This window comes from Gopherus flavomarginatus, chromosome 7 (assembly GCF_025201925.1).
Source record: "Gopherus flavomarginatus isolate rGopFla2 chromosome 7, rGopFla2.mat.asm, whole genome shotgun sequence".
NCBI classification, from domain to species: domain Eukaryota; kingdom Metazoa; phylum Chordata; order Testudines; family Testudinidae; genus Gopherus; species Gopherus flavomarginatus.
Window position 1 is genome coordinate 22,311,456 of NC_066623.1, and position 19,263 is coordinate 22,330,718.

General features: G+C 48.1%; 1 protein-coding gene across 2 annotated transcripts in view; it reads left to right on the forward strand.

The window, feature by feature from the left end:
* Positions 1 to 672: 672 nt before the first annotated feature.
* Positions 673 to 19,263, forward strand: part of PPARGC1B (PPARG coactivator 1 beta) — a 95,444-nt gene continuing 76,853 nt past the window's right edge. For both annotated transcript variants that reach the window (XM_050962568.1, XM_050962569.1), the window contains exon 1: positions 673 to 780. In XM_050962568.1, the coding sequence (XP_050818525.1) occupies positions 697 to 780 (84 nt within the window). In that variant the 5' untranslated portion in view covers positions 673 to 696. The remainder of the gene's footprint in view (positions 781 to 19,263) is intronic.

Here is a 19,263-nt window from a genome sequence, read left to right on the forward strand (position 1 = left end):
CAGTATCTGAAAGGGGGATATTCTTGGGGGTGGGGAGGCGGGGCTGGTTCCTTTGGGGATGCTCTTGAGGAAGGGATGCCCCTTGGGGGGGGTGCTCTCAGGGGAAGCTGTCGGGGGTGGGCCTGCAGCCTTGGGAGTGGCTCTCAGGGGCAGGGTCTGCCTCTCAGGGGGGGACTTGTTCCCGCAGGGGAGGCTATCCAGTGGGGAAGGTCCTTTGGCTGAACCATTGCCAACCCTCCAGGATTGTTCTGGAGTCTCCAGGAATTAAAGATTAAACTTTAATTAAAGATATCACGTGACAAACCCTCCAGGAATAAGTCCAAGCAGAGAGAGAGAGTGTGTGTGTGTGTGTGTGTGTGTGTGTGTGTGTGTGTGTGTGTGTGTGTGTGTGTTTTTTGCTCCTTGGGGCAGGCTTGGGGTGGGGCCCTGCCCCCTTGGGGACGCAGAGAACAAGAACAGGCCAGGAACCTCCGGACAGGACCCGGCCCCTTCCCGGGCTCCGATGCCGCTGGCTGGGCCGGTCCCACAGGCGGGCCGGCTAAGATCCCCTCCTCCCCGCCCGGCCGGCTTCTGCAGCCGGCCGGCTCGTGGCTCCTCCCAGCAGAGCGGCCCGGCTCCGCCCCGCCGGCTTCCCGGCGCTCTAGGCTCGCCGCATGCTTGGTCCGCCGCTGCCGGAGCCTGAGCCGGAGCTGGAAGATGGCGGAGCCGTCGCCAGACTGCAGCGCGCTGCTGGACGAGGAGCTCTCCTCCTTCGTGTTCAGCTATCTCACCGACAGCCAGGTACCGGGGAGCCGCGGAGCGGGGAGCCCTGCACCCCGTGCACCGAGCCCGGATCCCCCATGCGCCGCGGAGCTCTGCACCCCATGCACCGGGAACAGGGGAGCCGCGAGGTGCAGGGAACCCGGATCCCCCATACACCAGAGGCAGGGAGCCTTGATGCCTGTGCCCCAGACAGAGGCAAATCTGGGGGTGCAGAAGCCCCTGCTCCCCCTCATGCACTGAGGACCAGGGAGTCTGGGGTGCAGAAACACCGGTTTCTCCATGTACCAAAGATGGGGCATTCCTGATTCCTCGCATACAGCAGAGAGGGCGAGAGAAGTCTGCGGGTACAGGAAACCCTGATACCGGCCCTACGCCAGGAAGGGGGAGCTTGGGGTGCAGGGACTCGTGATCCCTCCAGGCACCAGGCAGGCAGAGGCGGATCTAGGGGGCTGCACGCTGCTGCTGCAGTCCCAGTGGGAGAAGCATGGGAGGCTGCAGTCGGCAGCCCTGACTGACGGGGGTGCGCGTGCAAAGCCCCCCGCGCAGCAGTGGGGGATTTGGCACCGGGGAGGCTGCTACGTTGCGCTCCCAAGGAGGCTCGAGCCCTTATTCGGGGGAAAGCTCGCTGCGCCCGAGCACTTTCAGCACCACTCACACGTGGACTCCTGGGTGCTGCTGCCAGGCACCTTCCCCATGCATAGCAGCCCGGCGGGGCTGCACACAGGGGGGTGAGGGGGGACGACGATTAAGGCACAAGGGCCCTGCCAGGGCTCAATCAATCCGTCTTTGCAGGGTTATTGTGTGTGATGTGACTAGGGGGAGTGTTGTGGGAGGGGGACCGTCTGAGGAAGTGCAATTGTTGGGGGAGGGGGTGACAGCGCCTGGGGGGGCGTCCGGTTGTGGGAGGAAGTGATAGTTGTGTGTTGGGGGGGTAATGATGGGAAGGAACAGTCTAGTTGCAGTGGTTCTCAAACTTTTGAATTGGTGACCCCTTTCACACAGCAAGCCCCTCTGTGTGACCCCCTCCCCACCTTATACATTAAAAACACTTTTTTTTTATATTTGACAGTATTATAAATGCTGGAGGTGAAGCAGGGTTTGTGAGTGGAGGCTGATAGCTTGCGACCCCCTGTGTAATAACCTCACGACCCCGAGTGGTCACAACCCCCAGTTTGAGAACCCGTGTGAATGCAGAGTTCCTTAAAGTTTTCAGGCTAATGTATTAATTTCTGCTCACCCCCATTTTCCAATGTGTTTCCTTTTTTCTTCTTCTTCAGACAAGTGGATGAAAGAAGGTGAGGGAGGAGGGAGTGAGAGGGGAATTGGTTGTTGCCCGGGTTGGCTTCTCCCGTCCCAACAAACAGCCTGGCCTGAATGCTAGGGCTGGCATTTGGTAGATGGATTAACCATTGTGTTGCCCCTGCTTGTTACTCCAGAGATATAGTGGTGATGGGGGCAGATAAGAATTAGACTGTGCGAATGAGTCATGCCATGTGTCAGTTACATGTATGCAGGCTGAGATCTGGGGGATGGAGTGAGAGGGGTCTCACTGTTTTAAATAAGCAACTTAAAAATCTGGATCAGCTCCTTTTTGGACAGAGCTGGATATTAAAATCAGGTTAAGTCTCCTTGGCAGCTTCTGCATGATCACGAGAGGGTGCGTGCTAGATATATCGAAGGCTGCATGCTTTTCCATTTTGGGGGGTGGCGGAAAGGGGCTAAACAATAAACTCTGCAATAGCTGAAACCATGACTGATCTGGAGCATGACCACACATTTTGCAGCTAGATTTATGTGCCCAGAGCCTGTTGCAAATGGAAAGAGTTTTCTATAGTTACTTATACCCCCCAGCTTCAACACACCCTCAGTCTCATAACCGCAGATTACAAAACAGCTTTGATTGTGGATCTGCCACATAAATGCTAGCCCTTCTTCTCTCACTGGTTTATTTGTTTTAACTGCAGGAGCTGGGGAAGAACTGCTGTTTGGATTCATAACAAATAAGAGTTGAAGACTTAGTAAATCTCATTTGTCTCCGGTGCTTGTGCCAGACAGAACTAGGCAGGTCTTGCCACAAGCTAGATTGATGTGGTCTCTGTGCCTCCTGAAGCAGACACCGGCACTGGAGATTTCCAGTTTAGCATGGGATATTGGCAGTGGGTATGTGTGTGTGGCAACTTTCATTATTAACTGCAAGCTGCTGACAGTTTGATTACAAATGAAGGGTCAGAAAAGGTGAGAAGTGGGGAGAGGACATTTTACAAACAGAGTTTGTATTTTCTGGTTGGAATGATTTGTTATTACCAGAGGAATTAGTGATGAGGAAACACGGGAGAATATGAGATTGTATAGATAGATGTCATTCTACAAAAACAAAGTATTTCAGAAAGGTTACAATCTGTAAAAGTCTGGTTGCTCTCTGTGCAGGTGAAAGGTCTTGGGTATGCTACCCAGTAATAAAATGCATCTTTTCTGCATGTTTAACATGAAATAAATAATGATATTATATGCTGTGCATGCACTTTGACAGCTGAAGTTTCTACATTTTAAATTTCAATCTAAAAATGTTATTCCAATAAGGACCTTCCCCTCTTCTTTCTTACATCACGATGCAGACATTTTTGAGAGTTTGTATGTTTGCTGCAGCACCACCCTATCGTGAACATTTTCTGCAAAGTTTGGAACTGTGAAATGGCATGTAATGAAATGAGTGTTTTTTCCATGACATTTTTTGAAATAATATTTGCTGAGTTAGCATCTCTCTCTCTCACATTATTTATATATAATATATATATACACCTCTACCCCAATATAACACGACCCAATATGACACAAATTGGGATATAACACGGTAAAGCAGCGCTCAGGAAGGAGGAGGGGGGCTGCATGTGTGTGTGTGTGTGTATATATGCACGCATACGCGGTAGTTTAGTAGTAGCATTATGTACATGTCATCTGTTATGTGTGTAATGTTAACAGCAGCAAATAGATCTTTGCAGACTGCGCAGGTTTCCTCAGAAGTGTTATGCAGTCTGTGTTGGTTATAGGGTATGTATGGAAAGTGCTTTTGTTAATTTCATTTCACTTCTCTCCCCCCACGTGTGTAGAAGGGGAAAGTCCCAGCATATGATTTGTATGCATTTGTTTGAGAAATGATTGAAGTTGTAAGTGTGTGTTGTGCTTGTACCTTAACCTCTGATGAAACTGCAGTGAAGGCTCCAGTCACATGCTTTGCTTATAACTATAAACGGGAGGCGGTTCCTAGGCTCGCCTCTGACGTCTCTGCCCATTACTACTGTACTAGGCTGTGCTTACAACTGGCTTACTGAGTTCTCAATGAAGCCTAAAAGCTGCTCCTGCAAAGTCCCCTGTGTTCTAGCACAGGATCAGATTATCCAAAGAGGCTAAAATGTCAGGACGCCATGAGATCATGCATATTTTCCATTTCCTTCATGGAAATCCTGAAGAACTCCAGCTCTCCTGCATCATCCCCCCCTTTTCCTTTCTTTTGCAGCAGTATTGCAGAAATTCACAACAAGGTGCTCAAAAGCAGTAGATGATTAGTGGCCCAGACCAGCTAAACAGACAAAATCCCTGAGAGGCGCAGTGCAAGTTTAACATGGTTATTTGCATCAGTCTCTTAATTATTCAGGATTGCACTGAGGGTGCATGCTAACCTCTATTTACATATGGAAGGCAATGATGATTCTCATGATAACTGCATTGCTACTGAAAGAGAATAAAGGATTTTCTTTTTATGTTTTACTTTTCTTACCAAAATGGACTTATTTTGCAAGTGACCTGAAATGTATGATTTATAGGCCAACTTAATGCATTCTGTGCTGCTCTTGTCATCTTAAAAGGATAAAGACAATTGCAGCTAATTTATCGAGGGTATCAAGTGTTGGAAGGGACCAGGCATAGTGGACGTTACCAACGATACCAGTCGGGTTATGGAATCTTTTCTGATTCTCTGGAATAACGAGGCTCAGTCTGACTTTTCCATTTTTGACTTGTTTAAAAATCAGCACAGGAATAAATAACACAGGCTGCAGCCTGGAGCCGTTTCAAAATCACATGGACTGAAATACATTATTCCCTATTTAGCTTCTCTGCACCCTGTTAACAGCTTAATTCATTAATGGGTGCATAAACACTTTGAGGTCCTCAGTTGAAAAGCATATAGCAAGTTAATCATTATTGTTAATCATTAAGCAGTTCTCTAGATCAGTGCCTTACTCCAGCTATTTCTCATAGCTTGAACCCAGGTTCTGCTTCTTATCTGTTCCTCTTCTCAGTCTTGCTCAATAGCTGTTTATCAAAGCTTTTTGTCTTGAGGCCTGGAATAATTAGGTGAAGCCAAAGATGACCCTTCTTTGCACTTGTATCAAGTATACGTTTTGTTGGACTGCATGGAGGTATGTTCCTTTGTAGTGTGAGTCAGTGAAAAGAGGTGGGAAGAAGGGTCTGAGAATAGTAACCATGTGCAAGTCTAGAGAAGTGTTGAGATTATTACTGAATCTGAGTTTATTGAAGAGCAGACTGATTCATCCAAAGCAGAACACAGACATTTTGGTGAGGTGGCCGCTGCTTGGAGATGCAGCAGCAACTCCAAGCAGTGGAACACAGCGCTGAATGTGAAAAATCCAGAGTACAGCTTGCTGCTGAATTTGTCATTTTCAGTGATGAGATACTAACTGCAAAGGAGCAGAGGCAGAGAATTCCCACTGGCAGTTCCGCTGAGCGTGCTGGAGACTTGTCCCTTTTCAGAATCTGTGCACAGATCAGCCCATTTTCAAGCCTTGCATTTCTGGCAATTTGCCCCTGTGTTTACTGTCCATAGTAGGAATCCACTGGTTGCATCCTGGTATGGGTTCTGGGTTTTGTCTATGTTGTACCAGCACATTCCTTTCCTTGTTTCATCCTGTGATTCAAAGGCATCTACCCCACAGGTGAATAATTAAGGTCTTAACCTGCTGCCTCTATCAAAGGAAGCTTCTATTCCACATCATAGGTGCTGGAACTAGGAGTCCTGGGGGTGCTGCCACACCCTCTTGCTTGAAGTGATTTCCATTATATACAGGGTTTACAGTTTGGTTCAGTGGTTCTCATCGGCACTCCCACTATAAAAATTGTTCTAGCATGCCAGCCCACATTAACTTTTCCAGTGTCAAAGGCCTCTTTATAGTAAGAAATTCTACTTCCTCTAGGATCAGAGGAGTAGCCATGTTAGTCTGGTTCTGTAAAAGCAGCACAGAGTCCTGTGGCACCTTATAGACTAACAGACGTATTGGTGCATGAGCTTTCATGGGTGAATACCCACTTCATCCAACAAAGTGGATGTTCACCCATGAAAGCTCATGCGCCAATACGTCTGTTAGTGTGTAAGGTGCCACAGGACTCTGTGCTGCTTTTATTTCCTTCAAGGTTTCATTCAACAACCTGACAGGGTGTAAAAATGCACTGACACCATTCCCCTCCCCTCCCCCATAACTCGCCACTGTCCCAGCTGATTTCCAAAAGAACCTCTTCTTCTTCCCCTTAAGGAGACTGGCTTTAAACCGCTGAGCCTCAGACCTGACATTGCTGTGTTGTTGAGTTGCATGATAGCACTGTAAAGCATAGTCTCTGCCATGCACCTGTTCCCCTTTCCTTGGCCCAATGGGTGACTCCTGCTAATTGGAGGATGAGGCTGGAAGCGAGTTGCTGTGCTTTTTATGTGACTGTTTTACTGTCTAGCAGACATCCAGCTTTTGTGTTCCTCACAATGGAAGACATTGAGGTTTCATACATTGCCCTTTGGTTTCCTTCAGTTAAATTAGGGACTGGCCCAGGAGCATTCTGTCATGTGGCAGTTTGGCGTTCACGTTCCAGTCTAGCAGAGACAGAAGGCAGGGAAGGAGCATTCCTGGACACTTAACAGTGACCTTCTTCTGGCCAACACACAGACTAGGATTAATGGGCTCACCAGTGAGCAGGATTCACCCCACCTTGGCTGGAGGGAGGGTGGCTTTGACATGAGGGCATTATGACTTGTGTTGGTGAAATGGGGAAATTGCAGAAGACCCTGATCTTCAGCAGGACGTCTAGAGTGTATTGTTTCTGCTTCACTCAGTAAACCAAAATAGATGCTCATTTGGCTTTCCCCTCTGCTCTGGACGAGTCTTTAATGAACATAAAGAACTGAAAGTAACTCAGAGTCCCATGGTCCTTTGGAAGACAGAGTGCAGGAGCTCTGATGCTTCGTGTGCAAGGTGCCACTGAGGTTAAACTTGTATTTTCACCATGGTATCACTTTCAGGTTGTGAATTTAGTGCCAGAATGATAGCCCTGGAGGCCGAATCCCTCTGTTCACCACAGAGCAGGTACAACATCAGGGCACACGTTCTCTGGAAGAACTGCCATTAGGGTTGAGACCATAGCTCGTGCAGTTCTTGGCTTCTCTCTGAGACTGCCAGCCAAGGAGCCAGAGGTGATGAGATATGGATGCCTGTCTACAGAAATCCACCAGACTCCTTTCATATGTTCTACAGAACAAGCCTCTGTTGATAAATACTTTTGGTCAGAGGAATCCACTTTTCAGCTTCCGCTTCCATGGCGTGGCTGTGCTCTATGGCAACATTGTAAGGCTTATGTTTCTCATGGTGGTTTGGCAGAATAAAGTGATTTAACAGAGAGATTGCTTCTAAACCCTGCAAACTGCCGAATGGTCAGTGAGCCAGACTTGGAGCTGACTTTTTGAACAGCATATGGCACACAACCCTGGCAACACAACACATTTCTCCTTGGCTTCAGAGTACTCAATGGAGCGTGTAATGCTTGTTCCGCAGAGTTGTGTTTTGGGTGGGGCGCTGCTTCTGGTATTGAGGAGAAGGTCCCTAAAATGGTGTCTGATGAACCAGGTTCTGTGGTCTCAACAACCATATTGCAAATGGCGTTATAGTCACTACACTTTTCCTTGCAAGTGTAAATGAATAGGAAGCACATTCCCCATCTCCTTGCCCAGGTGGCATGCGAGACAAATACCAGGTTGTAGAGACTTAGAAGAGAAAGAAATTTAAAAAAAATTGCTGAAGTTGTAGTGATAAAGAGCACTGACAAGCTAAAGTTAATGGGCCAAATCATCAGCTGGTGTAAATTGGCCTAGTTTCATTGAAGTTGTGCCCATTAGCACCACCTTCGGATGTGACACCAGACATTGCCTGAGCTTGTTCCTATGTACTGGTAGGCTGGTTTGCTTTTCCACATTTCTCTCAGCCTGGACTGCGAAAGGACACAAATTACTATTTGTTTATTGTTTGTGTTGCGGTACCATCCAGGATGTGGCAGGCATTTTACGCACGTACTCCCACCCCTATATCTATATCACCTTGTCCTGCAAGTGCTTATGGTCTTGTCGGCTCCGCTCTTGCTCCTTGTCCATTTCACTTTGGGGCTCTCATGCGCCAGGTTACAGTGATTTAAAAACAACAGCTTATTTACCTTAGGGTTGAAAAAGGGAAATCAAACTCTGCAAACATTCCTGTTGGCCTTAGTTTCTGTAGAAGCTGAACAGGGTCAGGGCTTCCCCCCCCCTCCCCTGTGCTTGCTTCAGAATACCAGCATGTATGCAAGCAGCTGTGGGAGCATGAACTTGGTCATAGCCCCGGGGCCAGGTGTGCTGGGTGGACCGTCACCTTCCACTGTGGCTAGCACTTGGTTAGCATTTACCCTGGATCCTGGGTGGTAGTGCTAGGGTGCAGCTTGGCAGAGCTTCATTTATCCTCTTCCTGTTCGTTCCCCCTTGCCCCAAGACGGGGCAGAAGTTTGCCGTTAGCCCCTCTTTTGTGCTTTCCACCTTCAAAATGCTGCGGCATTATAACCCAAGCTGCAGATCACTGCTTTGTGTGGAGGGAGTGGCAAGTCCACGTTTGAGATATGGAGTGAATGAAGGAGCAATAAGAGACAGGGATTGCTGGCGCATCTCAGCAGCTCTTTGTATCCCTTTCCATGTCTCCGGATTCCCCTCCCAGCAGTGAGAGCCAGAATCTTTCCCAGCCTTGGGAAGGGAAGCTAGAGTGGTTGAACATGACGCAAATTTCCCTTCACACGTGGAACAAGAGGCCCCTTGCTAATGCTGTGTGGAGCAGCAGAGAGGTAGAGGAGTCCCAGATGGCTGAGGCGTCTCATCTCCCATCATAATGTAAGTGGGAGAGACTCTGGGGCATTGGGAACACTGTTGTGATGCTTCCCCTGTGTTCCTCCTGGGACCCAACCACACATTCTTTACACAGCTGTTTTCCTTTGCTGCTGAGGGGAGCAATAAAAGGCAGCTTAGGATGAAAGCAGTGCCTCCAGCTCTTGCAATAAAATCATTGTGGGGAATTATATTTTGATTAGACGGTCTTGCTAGATTCTCTCTCTGTCTTGCTCCTAAGCTGTGAACTTGCTCCCAGCAGCAGTACTGAGCATGCTGGAAGAAAAAGCCCCTTTTGGTGAGACAGCCCTTGCTGGTCAGACAGCTCAGTTCTTGTTTCAGTTTGTGGAGTTCATTGCTGCTGCAGCTTCCACATTTGTTATTCAGAAAGAGCTGCAGGTAACCTATTCACCCCAGGCAGGGTGGCCATGCATTCACCAGGCTAAGAGCCACCTTCACCTCCCCTGAGGAGCCCTAGTTTCCCTGCAGTTCAAGGGCAAGGAAATCCTGAAGTTGACAGGACTCTCCAGGGGACCAGAATACCCTCGTCAAACCGCAAGATCTGAGGTCCCCGTGTATATGAAGCTGGTGTGGTCAGAGCAGTGTGCAGAGGAACACCATTGCTGAGATACATGCACACACCAGGAAGCCTATCACCATCTAGTCAGGTTTCTTTTCAATCCTTGTAGGGTGGAGTTTGCAAGTTGTCTGAGTATAACCTCCTGCTTCTCTCAGTTTGGGCCTGTTTCTGTTTTCACTTCTTCTGGTGTAAATGAGGCGTAACTCCATTAAAGTCAATGGAGCTACATGGGTTAAGTGAGCTCAGGATCAGACCTTCCGTGAGTTGCTGTTGGGAAGAGGAAGTGTTGCTTGCTGCTGTTGCAGCTGGGCGGTTTTTTAACCTAATTGAGTGCTTGGTGGTAGAAATTAGCTGTCATGTTTGCATTATGAAAGTGAAAATGTAGCACTGAAATGTTGCAATAGATACTGCAGAGACAGGATGCCGTAGTGACTGTGCTTTTTGCTTGCACAGGAAAGAATATCCAGGCCAGTATAATTGTCCATTATTGGACCGGCTGGATTGATTTCAAGCAAACAGTGATTATGATTTTATCTAGCGTGGTTGTTACGTATACAGTAAGGTAACAGTAATAATGAGGGTATATGGTGTCCAACCCCTATGACGCCCACTGAAGGCAAGTGCCGAGGGAGCCTGGGTTTTACATCTCCTCAGAAAGATGGTGCTTCTCCTAGGATCAAGAAAGAGCATTTCGAGATGGACCCTGTAAACTCAGTAGGCTGCCTCTTTATTGAAGACAGCACTGCAATTTGCTGCATGTTATGCAAAGGAGATGTGGTCCTTTGGCTCTGGGCAAGTTGCCAGTGAAGCCCTAACTTGGGCAATGTGAGCGTCCTAAGTACATGCATCGGCAAAGCAATGGAAAATGTGCCATCTCCTTAAGGCAATGGTGTTACCCTTCAACTAGGAAACCCACTACTGAGAGCAACACCTTTAGCCCTGGTTAATCATTTCAGTCTCTGTGCCCTGCCTGGCCATCCTGGTGCCTATCATCACTTCCTCAGGGAACTCTCAGGCCACATCCACAGCAGGGAAGAGGGATTGCATACTGACTTGTGCTCTACCAACTGACAGTGCTGATAGAGCCCTTTCCTGCTGCATGAATGCTCTTCACCTGGCATCCAGTGAGGCTTCGGTGAACTTTATTCCAGTCTGTTCTCCCTGTTCTCTGAATTCCTGGGAATTGAACAGGCTGGACACTAACAGGCTGAGTTCTCCTTGTTTAAAGAGCGTGGATGTGACTTTCATAATCCTTTGCTTTTAAGCTGATTAAGCTTTGCATTGAATTTCCTATTTAATTTTACTTTAAAAATGTATTGGCCACTCATGAACCATTGACTCCCTTTAAACTATAGCTAGTTAGTTGCTTCCCTTTCCCAACCATCCTAGAGCTGACTAAGGGACAGCTCTAACAATTCCCTCTGATGGAGCTTTGTGTCATGCAGGAGGAATATGATCAAGTGGCCTACAGTTTAAATTAGGCCCAACATCTAGACCAGGGATTGGCAACCTTTGTCACACGGCTCGCTAGGGTAAGCCCCCTGGCTGGCCGGGCCGGTTTGTTTACTTGCCACGCCCACAGTTTCAGCCGATCGCAGCTCCCACTGGCCATGGTTCGCCATCCCAGGCCAGTGGGGGCTGTGGGAAGTGGCGTGGGCCGAGGGATGTGCTGGCCGTCGCTTCCCACAGCCCCCATTGACCAGGAGCAGCAAACCGCGGCCAGTGGGAGCCGCGATCAGCTGGACCTGCGGACGCGGGAGGTAAACAAACCGGCCTGGCCTGCCACGGGCCTTACCCTGGTGGGCCATGTGCCAAAGGTTGCCGATCCCTGATCTAGACTGTTCTTGTATGAAGCATAAATAAATGCTCCCATAATTTTGTTTTACTAATATCTCAGTGATGACTTTTTCACGGGATTTTTAAATCTTCCACTTGGCTCTTTCATGACAACTGAGAGGTAAAACTGCCTAGTCCTGTTCCACAGGGCCCAATCAGGGGCCGAGGCCTCAGTGCTCAGTGCTGTACAAACATGGAGTGAAGCGACTATAGAGCTTACTGTTGAAGTTGGTGACAAGAAGCAGCAGGTGCATGAGAGAAACTAATGCGTTTGCTCTCTGTTCCTCCATTGCATCCATATTTAAGGGGCAGCTGAGTGAAACTAGAGGCCCAGGAAAGAAGCTGCAATGTTTATCACCAGACTGAGTGCTTTGAGGGAAGCCATGGGGTGAGTATGAGCTGGGAAGATCTGATCTGGAGAGCTTATATGCTGTCTAGTCTTCCCTGGTGCTCTGAGTGCCTCAGTGTCTCTGTTACCTCCTCCTTATTGATTGTTGCTTTTCTCCATCCATCCTAGTTTATGATGTTTGGGAGCCAAATCTGCAGCCTCCGCCCTGGTTGTTCTTTGTGCTGGTTTTCCAGGTGTGCTTAGTGACACTGGCTCCTCTCTGCACCAGCTGTTATCTGCTCAGCATTTGCTTTATTTTTCATGGTGTGTGCGTGTGTGTGAATTTAGTGCTGAGGAAAGTGCTCCATTGACAGCCTTGTAGACTGAAGGCTTGTCTTTATTGACCAGAGCAGGTATCATACAGACACTTCCAGTGAAAACTCTCTACACCAGAGGTTAGCAGCCTTTCAGAAGTGGTGTGCCAAGTCTTCATTTATTCACTTTAATTTAACATTTCGTGTGCCGGTAATGCATTTTAATGTTTTTTTAGAAGGTCTCTCTCTATAAGTCTATGTATTATTTAACTAAACTATTGTTGTGTTGTAAAATAAACAAGGTTTTCAAAATGTTTAAGAAGCTTCATTTAAAATTAAATTAAAATGTTGATCTTACTCCGCTGGCCTGCTCAGCCCGCTGCTGATTTGGGGTTCTGTTCACCTATGCCGGCAGCAGGCTGAGCGGGACCTGCAGCTGGGACCTCGGCTGGCAAGGGTCTGGCAGCCAGAACCCCAGACCAGCAGTGATAAACCACTCAAGGGTTCCATCCGCCGGCTCCTGCCAGCCGAGATCCTGGTTGCTGGACCCGCTCAGCCCGCTGCCAGTCTGGGGTCCCGGCCCTGCCCACATACAGTGCATACCTACCTTCTCCCTGGTTCTGGCCCATTCTCTTCCTTTCTCTGCGCTGAGCTAAGGGTGGGAGTGCACTGAGCACAGAGCTGGGGGTGAAGGGTCTGGACAGGAGCTAGAATGAGGGAGGGGGCTCAGGGTTGGGGCAGGAGGTTTGGGTGTGGGGCACTTACCTGGGCAGCTCCCATTTAGTCTGAGGGGTGCAGGTGGGTATGTGGGGGGGGGTGCAGGAGCTCCCATTTGGTGCTCAGGGTGAGGGTGGTAATGGGGGGGGGTGCAAGAGTCAGGATGGGGGGAGGTGCACAGGATGTGGGGGCTGGGTATGTGAGGGTGTGCAAGAGTCAGGGCAGAGGGCTGGGGTCATGTGAGGGCAGTGCAGGTGTCAGGGCAGAGGGTGGGGGGCTGGGTATGTGTAGGGGTGCCAGAGTCAGGGCTGGGGTCGTGGGAGGGAGGGGTGAAGGAGCCAAGCAGAGGGCTGGGTGTGTATGAGGGGGTACAGGGCTCAGGACAGGGACCTGGGAGGTGTGCGGGGCTCAGGGCACAGGCCTGAGGTGCGTGCGGGGCTCAGGGCAGAGGGCTGGGTGTGTGTGTGTGTGGGTTCAGGGCAGGGGGCTGGAGGGGATATGCCTCTATTCCACCCTCCCCTTTCCCAAGGCCCTGCCCCCACTTCTTCTCTGCCTCCGCCGGGAGCAGCAAGCACACTGACTCTGCTCCTTCCCAATCCCCTCCCTTGCAAGGGCCATCAGCTGATCGGCCAGCAGGGAGGGAGGGACAGAGAGGGGGAGGAGGGCCAGGAACCCAGTACACTATGGGAAGAGGCAGGGAAGCTGGCAGCACCAAGCTTCTGCCCCCTGCCCCTGTGAGGGAGGGCAGAGAAGAGCGGGCAGGGCAGGATTTTTAATGGCGTGCTGCCGCCTGCTGGGACTCTGGCAGGCAGCAATGTGCCATTAAAAATCGGCTCGCATGCCGTCTTTGGCACATGTGCCATAGGTTGCTGACCCCTGCCCTACACTGTCCCACCAATTTGACTGTAAGCTCCACTGCCCAGAGACCTTAGGTTCCCTATTTGTTTGTAAGGCACCTAGCACACAATGGGTTTTAAATACATAATGTTGATTAAGAAATGATCAACATCACCCTGACCAAGAGGAATCTCATCTAGGGCTCAATGGGGAATTCAGTCAGCATGGCCTTCTGTCCTCAAACTGCCAGTCTTGTGATTTGCTCTCTGTCTACAAGATCCTAGACTGAAACCCACTAAATGCAGAAGACAGCATGTCTAGGTTAGAACAAAAGATTGGGAGCTTGGAGGCCTGGATCCTGTTCCCCTCTCTGCTACTAGCTTGCTGTGATCAAATGGAAGATCATCTGAAAACACCATGTTATAATATATGCATGTATTTACTTTTTTGGAGGATACTATTGGCCATACTTTCAAAAGAGCTCATATTCCCCATTGGCACCTAAGTGAGATGGGAAGATGTTCAGAGGTACTCAGCATCCAGAATCGCAGTACTGAGATCTTTTGAAAATCATAGGAACACAGAATCATAGAATCCTGGGACTAGAAGGGACCTCGAAAGGTCATTTAGTCTGGTCCCCTGCACTCATGGCAGGACTTAATATTGTCTGGACCATCCCTGACGTGTGTTTGTCTAACCTGCTCTTAAAAATCTCCAGTGATGGAGACTCCGCAACCTCCCTAGGCAATTTATTCCAGTACTTAACCATCCTGACAGTTAAGCTTTTCGTAATGCCCAACCTAAACCTCTCTTGCTGCAATTTAAGCCCATTGCTTCTTGTCCTATCCTCAGAGGTTAAGGAGAACAATTTCTCCCACCTCTGTGTAACAAGTTTTTATGTACTTGAAAACTGTTATGTCCCCTCTCAGTCATCTTTTCTCCAAACGAAACAAATCCAATTTTGTCAATCTTCCCTCATAGGTCATATTTTCTACAACTTTTAATAATTTTTGTTGCTCTTCTCTGGACTTTCTTGTATTTGTCCACATCTTTCCTGAAATGTGGCACCCAGCACTGGGCACAATACTCCAGCTGAGGCCTAATCAGCATGGAGGAGAGCAGAAGAATGCCTTCTTGTGTCTTGCTTTCAACACTCCTGCTTATACATTTCAGAATGTTGTTTGCTTTTTTTGCAACAATGTTACACTGTTTAGCTTGTGATCCACTATGACCTCCAGATCCCTTTCTGCAGTACTCTTTCCTAAGCAGTCATTTCCCATTTTGTATGTGTGCAACTGATAGTTCCTTCCTAAGTGGAGTACTTTGCATTTGTCCTTAATGATTTTCATCCTATTAACTTCACTCCATTTCTCCAGTTTGTCGAGATCATTTTGAATTTTAATCCTATCCTCCAAAGCACTTGCAACACCTCCCAGCTTGGTATCATCCGCAAACTTTTAAGTGTACTCTCTATGGCTTTATTAAAATCGTTGATGAAGATATTGAACAGAACCGGACCCAGAACTGATCCCTGTGGGAATCCCACTTATGTCCTTCCAGCATGACTGTGAACCATTGATAACTACTCTCTGGGAATGGTTTTCTAATCAGTTATGCATCCACCTTATAGTAGCTCTATCTAGGTTATATTTCCCTAGTTTGAGGAGATCATGTGAGATAGTATCAGAAGCCTTATTAAAGTCAAGCTATAGCACATCTACGGCTTCCCCGTTATCTAAAAGTCTTGTTACCCTGTCAAAGAAAGCTATTACGTTGGTTTGACACGATTTGTTCTTGAGAAATCCATGCTGACTGTTACTTATCAGCTTATTATCTTCTAGGTGTTTGCAAATTGATTGTTTAATTATTTGCTCCATTATCTTTCCAGATACTGATGTTAAGCTCACTGGTCTGTAATTTCTGGGCAGTTTGTTGGAGATGTGTTAAGGGGAGCTGGGCTCTTTTGAAAAATCGGGTCCTATGTTATTTCCATGCTTTGGGATTATTCTCATTGCTGTTACCAGCAACAATCAGCATCCTAAGCGGGGGCAGCAGATAAAAAAATGCCTTAAAGGTGAATTGCAGATTTATTTTTCAAATATCTAAATATAATTTGAGGCAAGAGTGCAAGTTTGACCAACTGTTTTATTACTATTCTATATGCCAGAGGGGATGAAATAATCGTATTCAGAAATATATAAGGCAAAACTGTGCTGTAGGATTAAATCACTTCACTTCCGTGCAAAGTTCTGTGCTTCAGCAGGGCTCTAATGGGAACTGTGGCTGTGACATCTCAGGATGATGAATTTCAGGGCATCAGAGCGAAGCCAGCAGGCATGACATTTGGGGGTGGAAAGGGAAACAATAGTGAAGGCGAATGCCCTTTGTTGCCCTGGTATTTGTGGCACTGAGCACATTAAAAATACATTTAGCTCCTTTAATGAAAAAATGTGCAGTTTGCCCTTTAAGACTATGGGATGGAAAGAGTCTTGATGCGTGTGATTTCTATTAGTCAGAGCTGGCTTCATAACATCTTGTTTGTGGCCATTGCTTTACTGTACCACGGCTGAATTAGTTGAGTGGCCAGTGGAAAGAACTGGAATCCACTGTTAGAAATATCAGATAGGCTGGTCTATGGGAGCATCTGGAGTTCCAGTCCTACCCAGTTCCTTGAGTCTTGGTCACTCTGTCTGGAAGGAGAGCGTAAAACTGGACACAGCCTATGAGCTGAACTTTCCTGAGGAAATAGATTGAACTCTGGTCTCTTCTGCCAGCTGGGCCATTAGGGTGGCCTGCAAACTCCATTCTTATTTCAGGTTAACAAGTCTATATGCACCCCACGTGCAGCTCCTGAGACACATACTTGGGCCAAATTCTGCGCTCAGATACACATGAAAAGCTCCTGTTGTTTGTTGCTCCCAATGAAGACAAGAACCTGAGTGCAGGATTTGGCTCTCTGTATAGGTCAGTGTTGTGCAATCATCTCCCCAGATTGCACTGTGATGTGCAGTTTCGCTCTTACATTATCTGGGGATTCCACTATAGCAATGTGCAGATGTAAAGTCCTTTTGAAGTGTGAACCAAGTGTCAGTGGAAAGATAACTCCGCATAGGTGTGCAGTGTGGTCCCTGATTTAACCTGCGATCTCTCTGATCTGATTTACTACTAGGCTGGGCATCATGATTATATGGTCTGACCCTTCCTCCGGTGGGCTCCTCCGTTTGTGTATATCTGTGTTGCTGTCCTAAGAACATTGGATATGATGAACACTGTGTGCTGCATGGGTCTCTGTACCCATCTATTTATAACTGTATAGACAGAGACACCCACACATGCTCCCTCCTTTTCAAAGCGGATATTCAAACCCAGGCATCCCTGACTTAGGCTCTGTCGCTCAGCTGAGCTGTTTGAAGTGCTAACTGATCTGACTTGTGATCCAGTCTCTGACTGGAACATGCATAGGATGTGGTTGCTGTACCTTTTCCACAAGGATGTGGAAGGTCCCTCAGCTACTTGACTTGTTATGATCCGTGAATTTCTTACTGTTTTCTTTTCAAGGCATGCCTTACTAAAGGAAAAAATATGCCCAGAATTCTGCTGCTGGGTGGCTTGCGGAACCTCTGAGGCGCTGCAGTGCATACATGGCATTGCCCATAGTACATGCTTCCTGGGCTTCTGTTGTTTGTATCCAGACTCATCGTTTTTCGTCACTGGTAAATGATTTACATTAGACATTCCCATCTTTAGTTTTTAGAGTCAGCAGTGCCAGTTAGCCCTAAGTTGCTGGACCCAGGAATGGTGCTGACAGCTGCTGTCATGCGTGTGTGTGTACAGAATGGGTGACGGCTTAGAGTGAATATTGAGCTGGAGTTCTATCATGGAAAAGGCAGCCTGTGCTCCTTTCACTCAATCTCGGGCCACCAACCCATTCCCAGTGGACCAGGAATGAAGAGCTGCTGTGCCAGTGAGCTTCTTGCCTGTTGAATCCACTGTCTGAGGGACAGGCCTACCCAGAACATGAGTTTTGGAGTCAGTGTGATGCCCCACATGGTCAGCTTGTGTTGTGACCTGGTCTAAAGAGTACATATGTGTGGCAGATATGCCATATAAGAGTGCAGCCTGTTACCTTTTGTTTAGATCCACATCTCTGCTTGTGCGTGTGCTCCTTTATCAATGCAAGATATGAACTGTAATAGACATCTGCCAAGGCTCTGCTGTCTTCTCCACTACCTACCTGTCCATCTGTTTGTCTGTCTTGGCACAGAGGCAGAGAAAGCAACAACTGCAATGCATTAAATGAGGTATTATGCCATCGTGTCGGGATCCATCATGCGTATAATGTAATAAATAGGGTTATAAGCCTTTTATGAAGTCTATTTCCACTCTTGAATCCAGGATTTAATGCATGGCTGCTTAGAGAGGCTGAGGATTTCAGAGGTCAGCAGGGCTAATTGCAATGCTGTAGTAAAAGAGAAGACTGCAGAATACTGCACATGCAAGAAAACAGCTCTGGCAAAAGGACTTAACAAAGGGTGCTAACTGGCTGCGTGATCTTCCAAACAAACAGGCGCAAGTACATAGTGTTTCCAGTGTTTTGGGAAAACAGTGGAAAGGGTTGTATGGGAGAGAAGGGGCCTGTCAAAATTGCCACTCAGCTGGGTTCAGGTGACTTTGCAGGCTCTGTGGGGGCCTGTGCCAATTTCCTGAGTCATGTGCTGAGAGCGGAATGTAGTGCATTTGATTTCCCCTGTCCTCCAGCACACATGTCTCTGAATATCAATTGGACACAGCATTGCTGGAATTCTTGACCTTAGGTTTCCAGGAGAACCTGAATACCTCCTTAGGAGCTCTTCAGTGGCTGATGATGGCAAAAATCAGGGTCTCATGGAAGCTCCCCACACCCAGAAACGTGCAGGGACCTTCTGCTCCACTCAGCCATGTACTCCACATCCTTTTTGCTGGAAAAGGTGCTGGTTGGGCAGCCCTAGAAACCAAAGGCCTGCATTTATCTAGGGAGGAGGCCCAGCCTGGGCTATGTAGGTGCCTCATGAATGTCCCTCAGCCCAACCTAGATGGGCTTCTCTAGATTCGCCATGGCCCTTCCAGTTCTTAGGCTTTCAGCGGAGCCTGTCTGCGTAAAGGCCAGTTAGTGCCAGGCATGAAGTGAAATCCTGTGTGAGTGCTCAGACACCATGGTGCAGAATGGGGAACTAGACAGAGAGATACTAGGAACTGAACTGAAACCCACTACTCATTGCTCATATATCATCATCGTTGTTTTCTAGACAGGAACGACAGTGTTCTGGGTGACATGGTCCCTGCCTTGAGGAGCTCATTGTTTAAGTGGGCATCACGCAAATGCAGGAACGAGGTGGATGAGCAGTGCCATGCACCAAGTGGCTGATTAGCTCCATGGTGTTGTCAATGGGGGCACTGCCATGGCTTTCCTGAGAGTTGGGTTGGGGACATGTGGCTTGTTGGAAGAGGAACAGGCCAGAGTTTTTACACAGAACTGTGTGAAGCCCTGGAAGTGGCTTAAATCCTTGGAGATAGGGTGTGACCCATGTGGAGTAGTAGAGCCATGTAACTATGCTGTGCCTACTTAGGGGCCCTTCCCGGAGGACTTGGGGCAGAGCAGAGAGATGTTGCTCCGCCAGCAGGGGCATGGTGCTCACCTTGTTCAACAGAGAAGCAGAGCTGCCTATGAATATGT